The sequence below is a fragment of the Eurypyga helias genome, unplaced genomic scaffold (genome assembly GCF_000690775.1).
Source record: "Eurypyga helias isolate BGI_N326 unplaced genomic scaffold, ASM69077v1 scaffold8279, whole genome shotgun sequence".
NCBI classification, from domain to species: Eukaryota; Metazoa; Chordata; class Aves; order Eurypygiformes; family Eurypygidae; genus Eurypyga; species Eurypyga helias.
Window position 1 is genome coordinate 75,435 of NW_010274025.1, and position 18,138 is coordinate 93,572.

Genomic DNA, 18,138 nt, shown 5'->3' on the forward strand with positions numbered 1-18,138 from the left:
CACGGTGACCGGGCGCTGGCGGCTGCGCCACGCGTTGCTAAGCAGTTCAGGCACTCACTGTTCTCCCACTCCGTTTCCCCATCCCCGTCTTCCTCGGGTGGTAGAAATTCATTTTAATATCCGAGTAGCCGTGAAACACTCTGTATTATGCTATTATCTCGGGGGGGGCGGTGAAGATTGCAAAGCACTTGGCGTTTAACACCCACATATGGCTAACACCATGGGCTGTGTGCTGATAAAGATGTGGTAATTAAAGTTTATTTTTTTTTATAGACTAATCTCCCAAGCATGTATTTATGAGCCTGATTTAGAAACATCATATTACCAAGAGCGCGGGATATTTGTGTTGCTCGTAAATCCATACGTGTTCTGAACATGCCTTTTTTTTTTTTTTCTTAAATTTAGGCAGCACTGCCAATATTAAAAAGAAACGAGTTCAGAGTTTTGTTGCGTTTTCTTCCCCCCTTGTCCTTTTGGTGGGCAAGGGAAAGCGTACAAAGTCGTGAGTAATTAACTGCACAAGGAAATGGTATTTCAGAAGAGACACGGTGCATTTGGAGGGGCTGTTTGCGGAGCGTTTACACCAGTGGCTTTGAATTTATCTTCATCTTGCAGCAGGTGCAAATTCTTCAGGGGAATGTGGTGCTTTGCAAGCTGTTTCTGAGCTGTCTGCAGAGGGACCTGCATCTTCTCAGGGAGGTCGGAGCTGGGCTAATTGGCGCCGGTGTTGAAGGGGATAAAGTCCTGAGTGGGAAAGGTGGTGGTGGCAGGAGCCCCTCTCACCACAGCCCTGGCTACTCCTCATGTCTGCCAGTGTAATTAAACTGCCGTTAATTGGATCGCTGGCAAGAAGCATCTCAGGTACGATTCTGCCCTAAAATGGAGCAGTTTGCCTTTCCTTTCTACTTCTCTGTCCTTTACAGGCTGGGGGGAGAGGTTATTGCTCCTTGTTGGGGAAGAAGTAATTTCTTTTTCTTCTTCATCCTCGCTGTGTGTCCTGCCCGCTGCTCTGCCTGCTCCCTGGGTGTGGGCTCCCAGCTCTGCCTGCCCCAGGAGCACCCCCAGGCCATCGCTTTCCCCCTGAAACAGCCCAGCTGAGCACTCGGACACCCACACACTCTGTTGCAACCATCCAAAATGCAACAGAAACATGCTTAATTAAAAGTATAGAGAGGTCATCTCAATATATGAAGGATTTATTAGGGCAGAGGAATCTGGAGAGTGGGTTTGGTCTCAGCCATGCCTGGTCACCACCTTCCTCTTGGGGTTTTTGGACCCCACAAGACCCAAATGAAGACTTGGGTTGGGTGCTGAGGCTCTCGGGGCTCCTGAGCCCCATCAGCTTTCCATGAAGGTCTTGCATTCCTCTGCAGGCTTTTTCCTCTTGGTCAAGGAAGCTGATACCAGCCTGTTCAGTGGACTTGAGTTTGCAAATCTGCATTCCCTGGAAACCTGGATATGGCAAGGAGAGGAGGGAAGGCACAGGCTTCACCCAGGCAGAGCTCCTCTCTCCAGCATCTTGAGGTGCTGTGGTTCTTATGGCACTGCCTGAGTTCTGGAGATGGGTTTGGACACCCCCCGGGCCAAGGGAGAATTGGCCATTTATCTCATCTCTTGACCAGGAGCATGAAGCCCCGGTGAATCCATTGCAGTTGGGTTGGTTAGCAGTGGCGTGCTAAGGATACATTTGCTTGTGTTTTTAGAGGCCTGGCGTGAAGGTGTTTACCCCCAGCCGGGTGTTTAAACGCAGCACAGATGTGCTTCTGCTGAGCATCAGTTGTCTGAAGAGCAGGCGATGGGATGGAGAGCGGGAGCCATGTCCCTCCCTTTAAAGGAGAAGGGAAGGATCTGCTTTTCCAACAGACTCCCGTTGAACCTGGCAGCAAACTGGCCATGAGCAAGAAAGAGCTGAGCTGGAAATCCCACTTCTGCTCAAGCAGAAGACCTGTTGTTTTGGTTCATTTGGTCAAAGCCAATGTCAGGCAGTTTTGGAGGTCAATAATTAGCACCATGATGGAAACGAGTGGGGAACAGGAGTCAGGGAAGCAGGAAAGGTAGTTACAGGAGAATTGTAGCACACTGTCGCTTTCCTTGGGCAGCCAAGCTCAAACTCATCGAGTTGTAATGGGCTTTTGGCTGTTTCAAGCTCTTGTGCCCCTCTCCTCTCAGTCATGGGGAAAGAAGGAGCTACGTGGAGTGATGAAGATGGGAGCTCCTGGATCCTAATTCCTCCACCTTCACTCTGGTTACAGGATGGTGAAAGCTGCCATCATAATGGTGATTCAGGCTCTTTGTGAGAAGGGGATAATACTCGTCTGACTCTGAAGGGATTTGTGATTTAATGTTTGCAAAGCACTTTAAGACCCTGGATTGAAAGGTGATTTATAATGGTAAAATCCAGTGTTTTCTGGTCTATTGTATACTCAGCTGTGTCCAATTATCCTGATGGAGGCTTTTTTCTTTCTTTTTTTCTTTTTCTTTTTTTTTCCCTTCTTTTTTCCCTTTGCATTAGTGCAGTAACTCCAAGCAAGCACAGGGCTTGTGGCAGGCGCAGTCTGCCCAGCGAGAGGATGAGTTTGCCTCCCAACGAGGTGCTAACTTATGCTGATGATATGAATAAAGATTGGGAAGAAAACAAGGGGATCACAAGGTGAAGGGCACAGGAGATCAGCGATAAAGCTGTGAAATAGGGGTGGGAAGGCTGTTCAGATGATGCATGCATAAGGAAAGTAAAAGATGCTTCATAAATAATCAATTTGCTAGCTCCTGTTGGTCGCAGTGATGTGGGTATTTTCCAGCAGAGCAGCCACTTCTCTTGTCCTGCAGATGCTGGTTGGAGCATCCACTGTACCAGCTCCGTGCTGCAGCAGGGGATGCTTTGGTGGGGATGGTGCCCTGCCTGGTGAAGAGGGGGTCTTGCAGTGGGTTCAGCCCAAGCACGAGATCCCTGCCCTGGCCTCAGCATCTCTAACAGCACCTTCAACCAAATGACAGCGTGTGCAAGTGCTAACTTGCTGGATATATTTCCCGTTCAATTTTCAAACATGCTTTTTAAATCTCACTTTGCTGATGCGATGGCGAGGGCTGGGGAGCAAGGCGGGAGAGGCTTGATTGGCTTCCAAAAATAAGTAAGTGTTCTTGCCTGAATCTTGAGCAGGGACACGGTCAGGTCTGCCAGGAGCTCCAGTATCTTGGCTGCACCGTGCAGCGGCTGGGGTTAATCGCCAGGCTGTGCCCTCTCCTTGGCATTGCCATACTCCCCAAGTGGTTTTTAATCACCAGAGAAGGGAACCGGCTGCTCTGCGAGGTGTCTGTCATCAGCTCCAGCTCAGTGCAGCACTGCTGTGAAATGCCAGACTAGGTAGCTGTGGGGGCTGTGGTCACTGGGAGCAGTGGTGGCGCAGCCCCCAGCTCCGGAGTGGCTGGGAAGGGAGGGGACCAGTGGTGTGTCAGGGATGCAGACTCCAGGGCTGCTCCCTTCTTGGGCAGAAAAGACCTGTTGATGGGGCAGTGGTGGCCAAAGGAGAGCTTCTTCTGGTCACCTTGGTCACTGGAGGGTGTCTCATCTGGACACATGTGTGCTCCTGGCATGTGCCCAACAAGAACATCCAAATTTCCTGGGGCAGCCAGGTATCTCCTGAGGATTCTGTGTTGCCCAGCTTCTCCTTCTTCCCTGTGGAGTTTGGGGGTTGTTCTGTCCCATCCAAGTGTAGTTGACAGTGATTCGGTGATCTTCACACCACACTGCTCCATGAGGTTTTTCCCTTGAGTTTGTACCTGCTGCCAGCCTCTCTAGACCTGTGGATGCTCGAATACCTTGTTGTCTTTCACCTACTGCTTCAAAACATACCCAAATAGGAGCCATCAACCCAGCCTGGCTGAGTGTGTGGGCCTGAGCAGAGCCATGGGGCGATGGGATCCTCCTAGCTTCATGGGATTATGCCTCTGTGCAGGCATCCCTTAGCCCTGGAGCCAGGCACATGGCCTTCCAGACAAGGGAGGGTGGTCTGAGAGTGACCCCCATGCCACGCAGGCACCGGGTGGGCCAGGGGCCTGCTATGTTGGCTGGCTTTGTCTGTCACAATCCTGAGCTGCTCTGTGGGAGATGCTTCTGTGGCTGGTAAAATAAAACTTGTTTTGTAGTATCTCCTGCCTGTCCAAAGCGGCCGGCTCTGAGGTCACTCTGTTGTTCAGTGTAGTCCCCCCGTGATGACTGAATATTTATGTATATTTGTGTAAATAACACTCATTGGTGTAGATTTCTCCTGGTGTTAGGCAAAAGCAAATGATGCCACGGTCCAGGCAGCCCTTGGATTTGGATTGATCTTTTTTTTTTTTTTGACTTGACAAGATTTGCCAAACAAACTGAGGCTGGGAAGAAGTGACAGCAGCTTTGCTGGAGGAGCCTGGCAGGGGTGGCGAACAGCTCCAGGGATGAGGGTTTCCAAGGGAGAGGGGCTCTACAGGGCTCTGACCAAGTTTTCTCCTTCCTCTAGGAAAATATAGTCCCCAGGACGGATGTAGCTCAGTGAGTAAAACAACACAAATGTTAAAATCCCAGCCAAATGAGCTGCGATGGGAGTGATGGGGTTTGCAGACTTCAGGAGATCTTCAGTGCGACTGAGCTGACATCTTTGTTTTCAGTGCCTGCTCTTCCCCGGGCTTGGGGCTCTCCTGCATCCATGCAGGGAAGGGGGAGGTCCAGCAAGCCCCTGGTACTGCTTTCCCTTTTGGCCACCCAGCCCTCTCTCTGCCTTCCAGGTTCGATGAAGAGCCCCGTCAACAAGACGGCGCTGACCCTGATCGCGGTCAGCTCCTGCGTCCTGGCTGTGGTGTGCGGCTCCCAGCTCTCCTGCCCACTGACCGTCAAGGTGACGCTTCACGTACCTGAGCACTTCATCGCGGATGGTAAGACCCTCTGGGGGCTCAGACCCCGCTCCCCCGCCGTGTGTGTTTGGGACATGGGGGTCCCTCTCTTTGGGAATTGCCCTGGCTGCATTCGGCTGCAGGGATCCCCCTTCTTGGAGGAGCAAAGTACATCTGTGAGCCTGAGGCCAAAATCTTCTCAATCACATTTTTTTAAATTATTATTACTATTATTATTATTAATCATGTCTGATGGATATCCCTGGTTTCCTCTGACCTGGCTGACGAGCCCTGGGACCCGGCATGGACAGACTCCTGTCCTGCAGCAGCAAAGCTGCTTGCCCCAGCCCCTCACAGCAGCACAGAGTGAAATTGCTACGATTTGAGCAAAGACAGAGATGCTTTAAAAAATTAGACGAGGGCTGCTGTCACTATTTATTGCTTTCTCCAACTGGGCTCCTTGCATTTGTTGTGTTTCACTGACCTTTTCTTTATAATGTGCAGTGAGCGTCGAGTGCAAGTTTTCGGTAACATGAGGGCAAATTTCATTTTCTTCCAGCAGACGGGACCCATTATTCAGTCGGTTCCAATTCCTCAGCTCCTACGCTCGTCTCGCTGCTCGGGGCGTGTGGAGGGGGTACTTTTTCTCTGCTAGAAACATGCTGCACAGAGCTGGTGTGCTGCTGGGGTGTGCTAGCACAGCCAGGTCCTGTAGACACCTCCATTTTGGGGGCTGGGATGGAGGGCAGCTCTTCAGGGGGATTAGTATTTTGGGGAGAGGTAGAAGGTTGAAGAGGTGCAGCAGCATGACATCAATAGGGAGCGATGGAGTGGGGCTTCACCCATCACCCCTTGGCAGGGAGGGACTCACCAGCATGTTAGAAGTGGGATTCAGCCCTGCTAAGAGTGGTTTCTTCTTGGCCTTGATATACATTTGTAGGAGGACAGACACTGACAGTGCACATGCCCTCCCCAGCCCCACCGCTGACCCTTGCTGCCTTGCTAACCCCCTTCTGTGTCTGTGCCTAACGATGCTGCTCTGATCCCCAAGGATTCTTCTTAGCCACCGACTCTGGAAATTGCAGCCTGGGGTATCACAATGGTCAAAACGTGGTCCTTAAAGAACAGAGAAGAGCATTTACTTTGTTGGTCTCAGGCTGGAGGAACTGAACATTAGTGGAGACATAATAAGGTTTTAAGGATTGTCCAGGCTGCACATAAATACTCTGAAGGCTTCACAGATCATTATTCCAAGGAGCTGGAGAACAGAAGCTCATTTTGCCCTTGGGAAATAAGATTCCTCCCGTGTTGTGTCCCTTTGCGATGGGCACTGGCCAGTTCATCACTCGGACTGGGAGTTCACAACTAGTTTTGGTACTTGCTGAAGGTCGACCAGGAAGTCAGGGATGGAGATAGGATGTCGACATCCTGCCCCTGGCCTGCGGTGCTGGCCCAGGGGAGACAGCATGTCCTTGAAAAAGAAAATAAACCAAAATGCAATGTGACTTTGTAGAATGAAAGTGAAAAGCTGAGCCTCTGCTTGTCACCGGGAAGGGGGTGGCAATGCAAATTATGCAAATACAGAGAATACTCGAATGGAAATGACAATGAAATACCAATAAAACAGATTAATATCCTTGAAACTGGGGGAAATGGGATGATCTCCAGTCACGACTTAATGACTTTTCTGAAGAGAAAGTGGCAAGAGGACTGGTAAAAACGGTTTGGAGGAGAATTAAAATGAGCTTTGTAATGAAACTGTAAAATATAATTACAAACTGCAAAAACTTTTAAAATATTTTTTATGAGAAACAGTCAAATTCTTCACATAGAAGCAGCCAAGACATTTTGCAGTGGCTATCACTTTTAGTGAAATCTCATCATTTTATGCAATGGCAGAGTCCCCTGCCTGGGAAGAGAAAAGCTCTTAAAGTTGTCCCTTCTTTTTGAATAACAACAATTCCCACAGCAGCACCCAATTGGCAGCAAAATATTATAAAACATTTAAAGACATCACAGAACTGAGCTGGGGTAGGAAATTGTAATGATACCCAGGAAAACGTGTCTGGCCGTGTTTGCCGAGGCTTGGCACCCAGAATCTTACGCTGATGGAAAACAGGGGACTTGCTCCTCCCTGACGATCTCCGGGGTGGGTTTAAACCTGCTTTTGACCTGGGGGCACCAGGGGGTTGTCGTGGGCATCCCTGCGTGAGCGAGGTGACAGTGGAGCTAAAGCCTGGCTGAGGCTGGGAGCTTTGATGGGTCTGAAACCAGCCTCTCGCCTGGCCCCCGACGGCGTGCAGCACGTCTGGAGAATGTTGCCATGCAGTTAAATAGCCTGGTCCCCGATGCTGTTCTCTTTTGTATTTTGCATGATGATAAGGCAGGGACGGTGCATTCACTGGAGACGTTCCCGTGCTAGAGAAGGGTGCCCTCTCGTTCCTTTTTGAAATGCAGTATTTCAATAGATGCCAGTAGCCAAGGAAAATCTTAAAGCGGAGCAGCTACCAGCACCTCTGCAGGAAAAGCCAAACAAAGACAGAGACTGAAAGAAATCCCTCTCCTAGCAGATGAAAACTCGTCTTTGAAGGAAACTAAATAAATGGCAGCCAGCTCCAGCGCACCAGGAGCCAAAGCCAAGTTGGGAAAAGGAGGAGGGGGGAGAAAGTGCCACCAAATTACTCCAGCCTCGGAGGAAAGCAGCTCTATCCCTCTGCAGCGAGGAACAGCGTTGGAGAAAGGAAGTTTGAGCCACTGGAGTCGCAGGATGGGAAAGGGGAGGGGAAGGACTGGGACTAGAATCCAACTGGCAGCAAAAGCTGGGAGAATATATTCCAAGCAGCAGTATTAATAATCAGCCTGTCTCTCTTGCCCTTATTTCTTTCTTGGTTCGTTTTCTTCGTTTGATGGGGTTCCCCCGCTGCGCCTCTTCCCTCTGGAATTGCGGCCTGGTTTGCCCAGCCGCTCTGCTCCGTGTCATGGGAAGCCAGCTCCAGGGAAGAGTGGCAGAAGCTGGCAGAGCAGGCTGGGAGCCTGGGGAACTCTCGGTGCCTCTATATCTTCTCTTAGGGTGCGATGCTGGGAGCATCTCCTCCCTTCTGCTGCTCCAGGGCATCGTGCGCTGGGGCAGCCTCTGCCTGCGCTGAGCAGAGGCTTCGTGCTGATTTCAGGGCCGACTCGGATTTATAGAAAGTAGTGATTTTTATGAGGATACCGAAATGCAAAGCATTATTTAAAGGACCCTTTAGCAGTCTCGAAGAGGGAAGAAAGGAAAGAGAGCCCCTCAGTCTAAGCAATAAAACCCCTTATGAATATGTGAGCCACTCAGCTCTATACATTCAATAGTTGTGGGGGGTTTTTCTTTCTTGTAAGTAATCATTCAGAAAGTAGAGATACAGCCCTGGGAGCAGCTTGCAGTGAAGGCAGGGCCGGAGAAAGGTACCCTGGAGGACTCAGCCCGGAGTACGTCCTTGCTGCACAACAGTTTGAAATATAGTATCAATTAAAGCTTCCCATTTTTACAGCCTGCAAAGAGGTTATATATGGTGTGGGTGGATGTTTGTATCTGGATGCTTCAGCGGGAGAGGTAGGTGAGATCCTCTGGTGCGTACAGAAGGAAGCAAGAGCTACGTTTAGCTGGGGGCTTGTAGGACTCGTAAGTGGAGATAAAGTAAAGGGCATAAAGCAGGTTTCTGTCTCTTCAAAGACATCTTGGGGCTTTCGCCACCTCCTTCCCTCCTCTTCGGAAACATGTGCCGGAGGAGACATGGTAATCCCTGTCTGAAACCTCGCTGAACTGCGGGCGGGGGGATTCCCTTGGCAGGCACTGTCGCCGCAGTGGGCTCTGCTCTGAGCTGCCGCACGCGTGCTTCAGCCCTCTGGCAAATGTGGACAAGCTCCCCCGGGATGAACATCATCCTGCAAGCAATGGGGGGAGAAAACAGACCCAGTCCCACCCAGTGCATAGCCAGGAGAGCAGCGGGAGGTGGCACCGCCACTTGAGACCATGCTTCGGGTTTGAGCTCTGACAAGGTGGCAGAGTTGGAGGAAGCACTTTGTGCTTTCTTGTATTTTTAGTTTTAAGCTATTGCGTCTGCCCATCTGAATGGTGACGTTCTGTGTCACGCAGCTGATCAGTATTTGCTTCATCTGAAGATTTGTTCTTACCTTCCCCCCATCACCATTTCCTCCAAGACGCCGGTGGAATTGGATGCTGCTATTAGCAGCTTGTGTTAATTTTCCCCCAAGATTGCCAGAGCTTTGCAGATTGCAATTGTTGGACTTGCAACAACTTCTCATTTTGGTTTTAATTAAATGTGTTGCTTTAAATTGTTTGCTTTTGACATCTCCTGCTCAATCTTCTGCAGCCCTCAGAGGTGACCAGGCATTAGTTTGTGTCCTCAGGCGTGTGCTCAGCACGTGCCTCGCGTGCGGCTGCAGAGAAATGAGCAGCGGGAGGTGGGGGACTGGATGCCTCCCTGTTCCTTTGTACAGCAAGGAAAAGCTGGAGACGCTCTTTGATTTGCACATGAAGCACTCCAGGTTTGTACCAGAAGGATGGAGAAAGGGATCTGATCTCAAAGGTATCTGAGCTTTCAGCGAGATGCTGCCATTGGGGTCTCCCATGTTCTCCAGCTGGTCCCAACCCCACCAGCCCCATCTGAAATCAGTAGAGGGAATTTGCTGGCTTGAAATCAGGGTTTTCTTGAAATCAGGGTGCTGTTTTCACCTCCCGGAGTTGTTCTGCTGCAGAGGTGCCTGTTTTGCTGTACGGACATCCGGGTCAGGGCTTCAGCAGAAGCAGTACTTTCCTGTTGCAGACTTGGTGCCAGGTCTGGCTGACCCGAACCCTGTGTGTTTCTGGTAAGGTGGCTGTGTTTGGGGGGCAGCTTTGCAGACTGCATTGAATCCTATCAGCTCTTAATCACCAGGTCACCTCCGTGTCTGCGTTACAGCTCACTCCTCTTTGGCTGGTAAGAAAATGTGAGCAAATGACTGCAGCGTTACCAGAAGTGAACTCTAAATATTAACATCAATTTATAAACTGTATCAGTGTGGATCAAAGGGATTCCAAGACGGTTTTATGGCGTGAACACTCTTTGCGTGAAGAACTAATAAGATTCTGGAGGCTGAAGTACATCATGTTTTTATCGTGCTTTTGACAGGCTTGTGATCCTGCGCTCAGCTCTTCCCGTGCCGGCCCAGCTCCCCGGCTGCTGGGGCTGCTCAGTTTGCAAGGAAAGGCAAATGCCTCATCCTTTTTCCTTCACTGGATTTATCAGGGCAAAGCAGGGGGGATTGCTGTTGACATTTGGATGGTGTCAGCACCATCAGAGCTGGGAGCTGTTGCATCCTGAGTGAGACAGGATGCACTCACCACTGGGGAGGGGGCATGTCCCAGTGTCTGCTGAGCTTCTGCCAACACCAGTTGCCCTCTAATTTGGGAAGGATGGTGAGGGAAGACTGCAGTAAAAAATGCCTTTGACCAACCAACCTGCTCCCTTCCAGAGATGGAGAGATGCAAACACTGACTCCTGTGGCTGCAGGATGAGGCCCTGCCTGCTTGCAGCGTGGTGGTGGGTCAGTCCCGGGAAGCTGTCTTAGGCCACGCTTGCTTTCCAACAAGAATTCACGGCATACCTGCAGCAGCAGTGATGCAGCAATGCAGTGAGGATTTTTGGCTGCTGCACAGCTAGGAATGTACTACACTTTATCGTTCTCCCAACGAGAAGCATTAGTGATGTGCAATCTCCTTGGTCCCGTGGCATATTAAATTCGTATGTGCTGCCTCTTGGTTGTGATATCTGCCATCCTGGGAGGATGTTAGGTCTTGGTGCTGGCTGACAAGTCTTCATTCACGCAGACTTCGTGTTTTTTAAAGCTTATCATAACTCCTCCATCATACACTTCATGGTGTGATTAGATTTAGGTTGGATTTCCCTGAACCCTTGTCTAATATCTAGACAACATTGCTGAGAAAGAGCCTCAGGCTGGAGCGTGGGAGTTGGGAGATACGGAGCGTTAAGGAGAAGCTTTTCTTTAGGAGTCTAATTTCCGTCTCAGCCATTGCTGGCCCAGATGCCTACTGAGGACAGAGATGTGCTGTTACTAACAACCGTGCAACTACATTGTCTAATAAACCCATGGGAAATCTTGTTGCAGCGTGAGCTTGACCACAAGTCAGGGGTGGGAAGATGCCATCTCCTTGGGTTTGGGAAAATACTGGCCAAGTCATCACCTGCTGTATCAAGTTAAATATGTGAGTCCCTTCTCAGAAGTTAAGCCCTGGCGAAATCAAGACTGTCTGCCAAGAAAACCCAAAGAAAGAGTCTGTCAGAATTATCAAGAAAGTGCAATTTCACAATTAAAATGTAACCCTGCTCCTCCCACAGGGAAGACGCTTCTAGTCTGAGCTGTAATTACACACAGATTTGTATCACTAATTTGCTTCTGTTTTGCCAGAGTGCAAAAGCTTTGGCAGGATTGATGGCATTTCTGCGGGATGGGGGTCTCTGGGTTTGATCATCAGAGCGTTGGGGAGCACTGGGGTGAGCAGCCCATGGCCACGCAAGTAGTTTGTGTGCTGAAAATACATCCTTGAGTCAAGTACTGTGTGATATAAACTGCATGCACTTCAGCTGATGGAAGTGAAAGGCATGTCTGTAGGCTTTGGTTGTTTTAAAAACTTGCTATCATAACTTTCTGTTTAGGCATTTCATCTTGTTCAAGAGAGAAATCCTTTGAAAAACCAAATGAAGCAGATAACTTGGATTTTAACCTGCTGTGATACTGTCCCTGGATGCAAATTAGAATATAGAATTAAGCGTTTGACTTAGAAGAAGTCAAAGAAGAATTTAAGTTATTCCAAAATTCCCTAGTTTTGTGCTGAGCATGGGAGGGGTGGTAAAGCTGAGCGCTGTGTTAATCTCTGGGTGTGATCCTGTGCCCAGCCCATTTGCTTGCTTCGGTCAATATATGCGTGTCCTGGAAATCCAACGTCTGGATGGCTCTTCTGCATTTATTGAGAGAAACTTAAGAAGCAGAAGTTTTCATTCCTGGGACCAGGACAGGAGAGTGAGAGCTGATCAGTGAAAAGAGCTGATAGGGGAGGAGTTGTCTCTTTGGGACGTGTTCTTTCAAGTTGAACAAGGGGAAAAATAAAAGGTCTCTAAAGAAATCAAATAGGGTTTTTCTTTGTACATATAGAATGGAGCAAGAGGGATAATCCTGGTCTAGTGTTTAAAAAAAGTCTTTAACAGTATTATAATTGTACAGCAGGGTAGGGATGGATACATAAATAGCAACCTGGAGTATGACCTCCCATAGCTTTCCAACACAAAATACTAATTTTAAATGACAGGGAGTTTCGCTGGCCAAGATACAGCAAATGGACCAAAGAAGACAAAAAGAGCGGAGGGAGGAAGAAATAGAAATGCTTAAAAAAAATATATTTTTTGATCTCTTCCCTTGAAAAAAGAAAGAGAGAGAGAGAGAGAGAGAGAGAAAGGAAAAGCCAAACCCTTTTGGCTGCCTTTTGGGTGCTTTGTTCTTTTCCCTTGTTAGATATTTCTTCTGAGCTGTTTTATCCTGTTGTGTTCTGGAAAATGATTTTTGAAATGTCAAAACTTCAAGCCTCTTTTGTCAAGGCTTAAGCAGTTCCACTGAACTTTGAAGGAGACCCCATCATGAGACACATAAACTTTTGATGCTGCCTTAACTGATCTGGCTTTGATCAGTGTTGGAGAAGGAAGGGGGAACAGAAACACACGCATGCGAAAACCCAAACAAATCAATCCCCCGAAGTGCTGCTGGACCTCGTGGAGCCGGGAAGCGGTTGTGTACTGTGTACTGATGTTCTCTGTGGCATTGCAGCGCTGCTCTATGGTCTAGACGGGCTTGTAAAGCCAACGGCGCTCAAGGGACATGTCCTACAATGGGGCTTCCTGGGAGAAGGAGGTGGTGGTGGGTACAGAGCTGCCATTTTTTTGTGTTTCTTTGTTTGGTTGACACTGTACTGATGGTTGTTTTACCCTTAGGCCTAAATGTCTTTGTTTAAGGAGGATTTCACCAAGCTTTTGAGTGGGAAGCTCAAAACTCCTGTCCAAGAGGGGACGGGGTTGGCAGCAGAGGACAGCAGGTTGGCAGTTGTTTTGGGTGTCTTGAAAGAGTGAAATCCAGGGTCCACAGCCAGCGACTGTAGCTGGGCTGGTTGTGGGGGCAATTCGGTGGGGTCTGAGGTCCTCAAGGCAGATTTTCAGAGTGTGGTTTGGAGTGGCTTTTATGTCCTGCTGCCCAGGCGGCATGAGCCCCTCAGGTTCTGTATCTCCCCCCTTCTCTCCCTTATTTCTCTTCATTGAGAGGCTGCACGTTGGGAAAAACAAACCTAGCTGATATTCCCGGCAAGCTAAAGTTGTTTGAAACGTCTCTTTCTTAGAAAATGTTTGTTCTCGGTAGTTTCTGAAAGGATTCAATACTCAACCTGCCCTTTCTGAGCTTTTCAAGATGGTTTTGATATGTATGCACTGGTGACTTTTGAAAACTGTTTTCTATGTGTGGATTCTTTGAAAATAAAGAGAAAAATTGTCTGAAAAGGCTTTGAAATGTTCAGAATTTTAGCTTTCAAAATATTTGTAAAATGCCTTTTCTTGTTATTTTTTTTCTCAGGCAAGCTATAGAGGGATCAAGGTTGGGATGTTTGTTTGTATTTTCGATGGGAGTGAAGGCGATGAGAGTGTCTGTGAACACCTCTACAAATCTCACCCAGCTGAGCGGTGACACACTCAGCTTCAAAGATGTGAGAAATCTCCTTGCTAGAATTTGTCCCCTCCTTCCTCCTAGGAAGGCAGGAAAGTGTTTACAATTAACTATAATCTTTCATTTCCCCAGGTTTTTTGGTTTTTAACTGAAGTAGAAAAAGCTCCATCTTAGGCTGAACTTGAATTCAGGGATTTTGGGGGTTGAATGTTTTCATTTCTGCACCATGTTTTTTAACTTTTGATATTGAAGATGATGTTGCAGTCAGACTTATTAAAATCAAAATAAGTGACTATCTTGAATATATGAGGACTTATTTATTTAAGTTACAGTTGTGTTATATTTGGCAAGGTCTTTCTCTGTACAGAATCTGGCGAAAGCTTGATCAATTTGCAAATTATTTCAAACTTTCCAAATTTGTGGTTTTACATGCACACCAGAATTCTGCTGAAAGAGAAGTTATTGGCTCCTGCCTGGGTGTCGGATTTTGGTGTTGATATAGGAGGTCCTTCCATAAGTAGGTAGCTTTTTAGGTTTTATACTTGCAGCAGCAAGCAGGCTGGGTTATCCAAAGAAGGTGAAAATTTAACAGCAGGGCCATGAATGTGCTTCCTGGAGGAGCTCAGCACGTGGGGGTGGTGGGGAGCTCCAGAGGTCACCCCTCCATCGCCCACCCTGACTGTGGGGTCCTCCCCTCCGCATAGCAGCTCCTTGGCTGGATGCTCTGCCAGCTCGAGTCACCTTCATCTTCATGAGGACTAATTATATGATTTATTTTATGTCTGATTTGCTTCTGTTACTTTTGGGCTGGCTGTATTTTAACTAGAAGTTGGGTTCAATAAGTAGACAGTTAATCAAGACCTGGTGATTTTGCTCTTCAGTCTTTGGGTCCAGGGTGTGCAGAGCCTCAAAGTCTGCTTACCTGTGTCCCAAGCATCGCTCTTTATTAAGGAACTACAAAAATAAGGAAGCCAGCAAGACTGACAGGTAGCTACATAGACACACAGTAAACGCTCCCAATGGGTTCATGATGCGTTTCTGTTTGGTAATAACCCAGCAATAGTTATCACTGGTATTAAAGCTATCTTTAAACATTTGTGGAAAAGACTGGTAATTAGAAATAAAATTACGTGGCTCTAAGGTACTTCTTCGTGCTCCGGGTTTCGATGCTCTTCATTGGTGCTGCAGAGTTTACCCAGCAATGTACTGCTGCCGAGTGTCTGATTGAGATGTATCCTGCAGCCTCGGTGATGCAGGCTCCTGCCTTGCTGTGTCTCCAGAGCAGCTGGATCCTGGATGCCTAATTTTCATTTGCGTGAACAGTCAGCAGCTTGGCAGCCTCCATCAGCTCTGAGTGTAGAGATGCGTCTGTGAATATGTTTATGGTGTTTAACCAGTATAAGTGTAGAAGATTTGAATCCATGTGAAATTAGGGCTCAGATTTGTGTGGTGCTTAGGTCTCAGGATGCCTGACTGGGATGCTTGACTTCAAGCTTTGTATTTTATCCTCTGCATGGATAATGTGGCATGGGATGAGGTTCAGAAGGGCTCCCGCTTGCTAAAGCATCAGTGATTCTCTTCAAAAGGAAATCAGGAGTTTGTGTTCAAGCAGGTTCGTGTGGGGTGGTTGCAGCTATGGGTTGCTTGTCCTGCTTTTTTAATCGCTTGGCTTTCACTGAGCTAAGATCTTATGCCATGCTTAAAAAATGATGTCCCAGTCCTTTACTAAGTGATACCAGCCCTGAAGTTTCACGAAATTGCACCCTGGATCCAGGGACTTGGGATTGCTGGGTGAACACTGAGAAGGATTTGAATCTTGAGATAGTGGTTGCAAATTCTGTTCACATTTGCAAGACCTGGCGCTTTGTGGAAGGACGACTCTGAGTTCCTGGGCTACCTGACAGTTTCCCTTGCCCACTCCTCCTTGAAGGTTTCTTCTCCTCTGTTTTTAGAGGCTTTTACCCTGGTAACTTTTGCAAAACACCACTTAATGGCAAAGGTTTTTTGGTTCCCCTCTGATCTGTGCAGCACTATTATGGAGGCAGTCTTATAATCAATGTAATTGAAGATCAGAGTTAATGAGGACCTCTGTGCCTGCAGAATCCCCCAAGCGATGCTGGGCCTCAGATGTTAGATAAGGAAATGATTGGGCTGAACTGAAAATCTATTTGGCTAATTAGATGATGCATATTCCCAGATGCCAGTGGGGAAAAATAACATTTCACAAAATAAAGAAACGTAAGATTCTGTAAGAAAAGATTTTTGGCAGGGGTTCACTTCTAACTCTCGGGAGGCAGAAGGTGAGGGAGTGTCTCTGATGCGAGACCTCTTATGTAAGAAGTTGTGTCTTGGGCCAATTCACTCACCTTCAGCTGAAGGACTGAAGTGGGGGCAGCCCACGCTGCTGCTGCCCAGCCGTGTCCTGCACCCGGCATCTGGGTGTCTCGGGGACACCACCTGCATGCGCTGGGGGAGTGATGCTCTCATCTGATGGCTCAGAATAATTGTATTGGTCCGTATGTCTGCAGAGATCTGGGAATTAAGTGCAGCATCTCGTCATGCTGAGCAGGGTTGGGGTAGGGGGTGTCTGAGCAGAGGGGTGTCCCAGCTGTTGGATCATTCACTGGGGCACATTGGTATGGAGAGGAATGGTCAAATGAAGTTCTTCAAGCTGGAGTGTGGTGAACTTGGTCTTTTTGCTGATCTTGACATCAGATCAGCTTCTCAAGAGTAGAGGGTTCTGATATCGAGCCAAAACACACTTTAAAAATTATTTTTTTGATTTTTACACTCACTTAATGCACTTTTTTCTCACTCTCCAGGCAGCAGCTTTGTTGTGAGCGAGGGGAGCTACTTGGACATCTCTGACTGGCTTAATCCAGCCAAGCTGTCCCTGTATTATCAGATCAACGCCACATCCCCCTGGGTGAGAGACCTCTGTGGACAGAGGACCACTGATGCCTGTGAACAACTGTGTGACCAAGAGACAGGTAAGGGAGGCCGGGGAATAGGGAGGAACTTGCAAAGTTGCAAGGGAGAAGGTTTGTCTCTGGGTGCTTCGCTGCCCGCTCAGCTCACCTCTGCCACAGCCTGGTGTCAGGCACGGAGGACCAAGATGTCACACACTGGTAACCCCCACTAGCAAAGTACAAAGAAGATGGGTACAAGGGTGGAGGTTCGAAATGGTGGACCTATCAATTCTTTGGTGTGGCAGCTGAAGGCATGTCGAGTTTATCTGCTTCTAAGTTGTGCTATTTCACTGTCCAGTCTGGAAAACTTCCCTGTGAGCTTCTCCACCTCCATCCCTTTTCTGTTCTGACCATTTCACCACAGAGCAGCCTGTTTCCCATTAGTCCTCCTGCCTGATGACCACCTGGGTTGGATCTCTCCTCCAACCCTCCCTCCTGGAGTTGTAAGTCTGCTGTCCTCCCTCATCTGTCAACGACCTTTGTGCTGAGCATGTTCTGCTTGCATGCAGAGGCTGCCTCTGTGCAGCAACAGCCAACCCCACTTGGAGGTGTGAGGCTGGGCAAAGGAGAAGTGTCACCTTTCCTTCTGGGTGACAAACGGGGATCCTGGAGTCCGCAGTGAGCCAGGAACACCAAAAACAGCAAATGCGCAACTACTGAACGAAGGCGGGGGGTCTGCGTAGGGGGGAAGTCAGTATGTGACCCCAGGCAACAGCTGGGGGTGATGTCTCAGCTGTGGCGGGTGACAGGACCTTGCAGGGGAAGGTGGCTGGGGGACGGTGCTGGTTTTCATAACGTGGGGCACACCGTGCACTCTGCAGTGGTGAACGTGGCTCCTGCTGCCCCGTGCCTCACTGCTGGTGGGATCCCTTCTTGGTGCCATGTGCTCCTGGCACGCTCTGCAGCTGAGGGCAACGCAGAGCCCTCTGTCTCCTTGCAGCGAAGTACCGTTCCCAGGTTATCCCCCGCTCTGTGTGAGACACTTCCCTTCTCTCTAAGGGAAGGAAAATGGAAAAATGAGGCTCTCTGCTGCCTGTGTTTGTGCATGAGACGTGTGGCTGCAAGGGAGGGACGTTGGTTTCTGGTTTTGCAGGAGCTTTGAGGGGGGATGGCTCACAGAGAAGGCTTTTTCTAAGCCTCCTACTGCCATGGACTGTGCTGTTAATACATGGCATCTTGAGAGGAAGAAACCCTCCTGGGTCGTGCACATATGAGCTGGCGAGGGTGACTCTGTTCTCATCCCTCCCTGCTCAGCTGAGATGCAAATACTGAACTTGGTCTCAAAAATCCATTTTCCTGGCCAAGACAATGTTCTTTTTCAGTGCTCTTGTTCCTCAAGGCTTGTGTGCAGCACAGAGGCACTGACAGGCATCGCTGCAGCAGAATAATGGTACTGCATGAATTCCCTGTGGAGATGAGCCCTGGGCATCACCTCCAGTCCCAAGGAGGCTGGGAGGTGGCAGCAGCCACCTTGGCAGATGGAGATGGTGCAGGAGGAGGCTCTTCTCATCCAGATGTCACAGAGCAGAAGGATTGTTTCAGGAATCAA

The 18,138-nt window shown here is 48.7% G+C and overlaps 1 protein-coding gene across 1 annotated transcript in view; it reads left to right on the forward strand.

Moving 5' to 3' along the window:
- LOC104515639 (astrotactin-2-like) overlaps nucleotides 1-18,138 on the forward strand; it is a gene marked incomplete at its 3' end in the record, with an annotated part of 135,912 nt that overhangs the window by 71,769 nt on the left and 46,005 nt on the right. Inside the window, 2 exon segments of the mRNA XM_010159689.1 lie at nucleotides 4,762-4,908; nucleotides 16,443-16,610. Coding sequence (XP_010157991.1) covers nucleotides 4,762-4,908; nucleotides 16,443-16,610 — 315 coding nt within the window.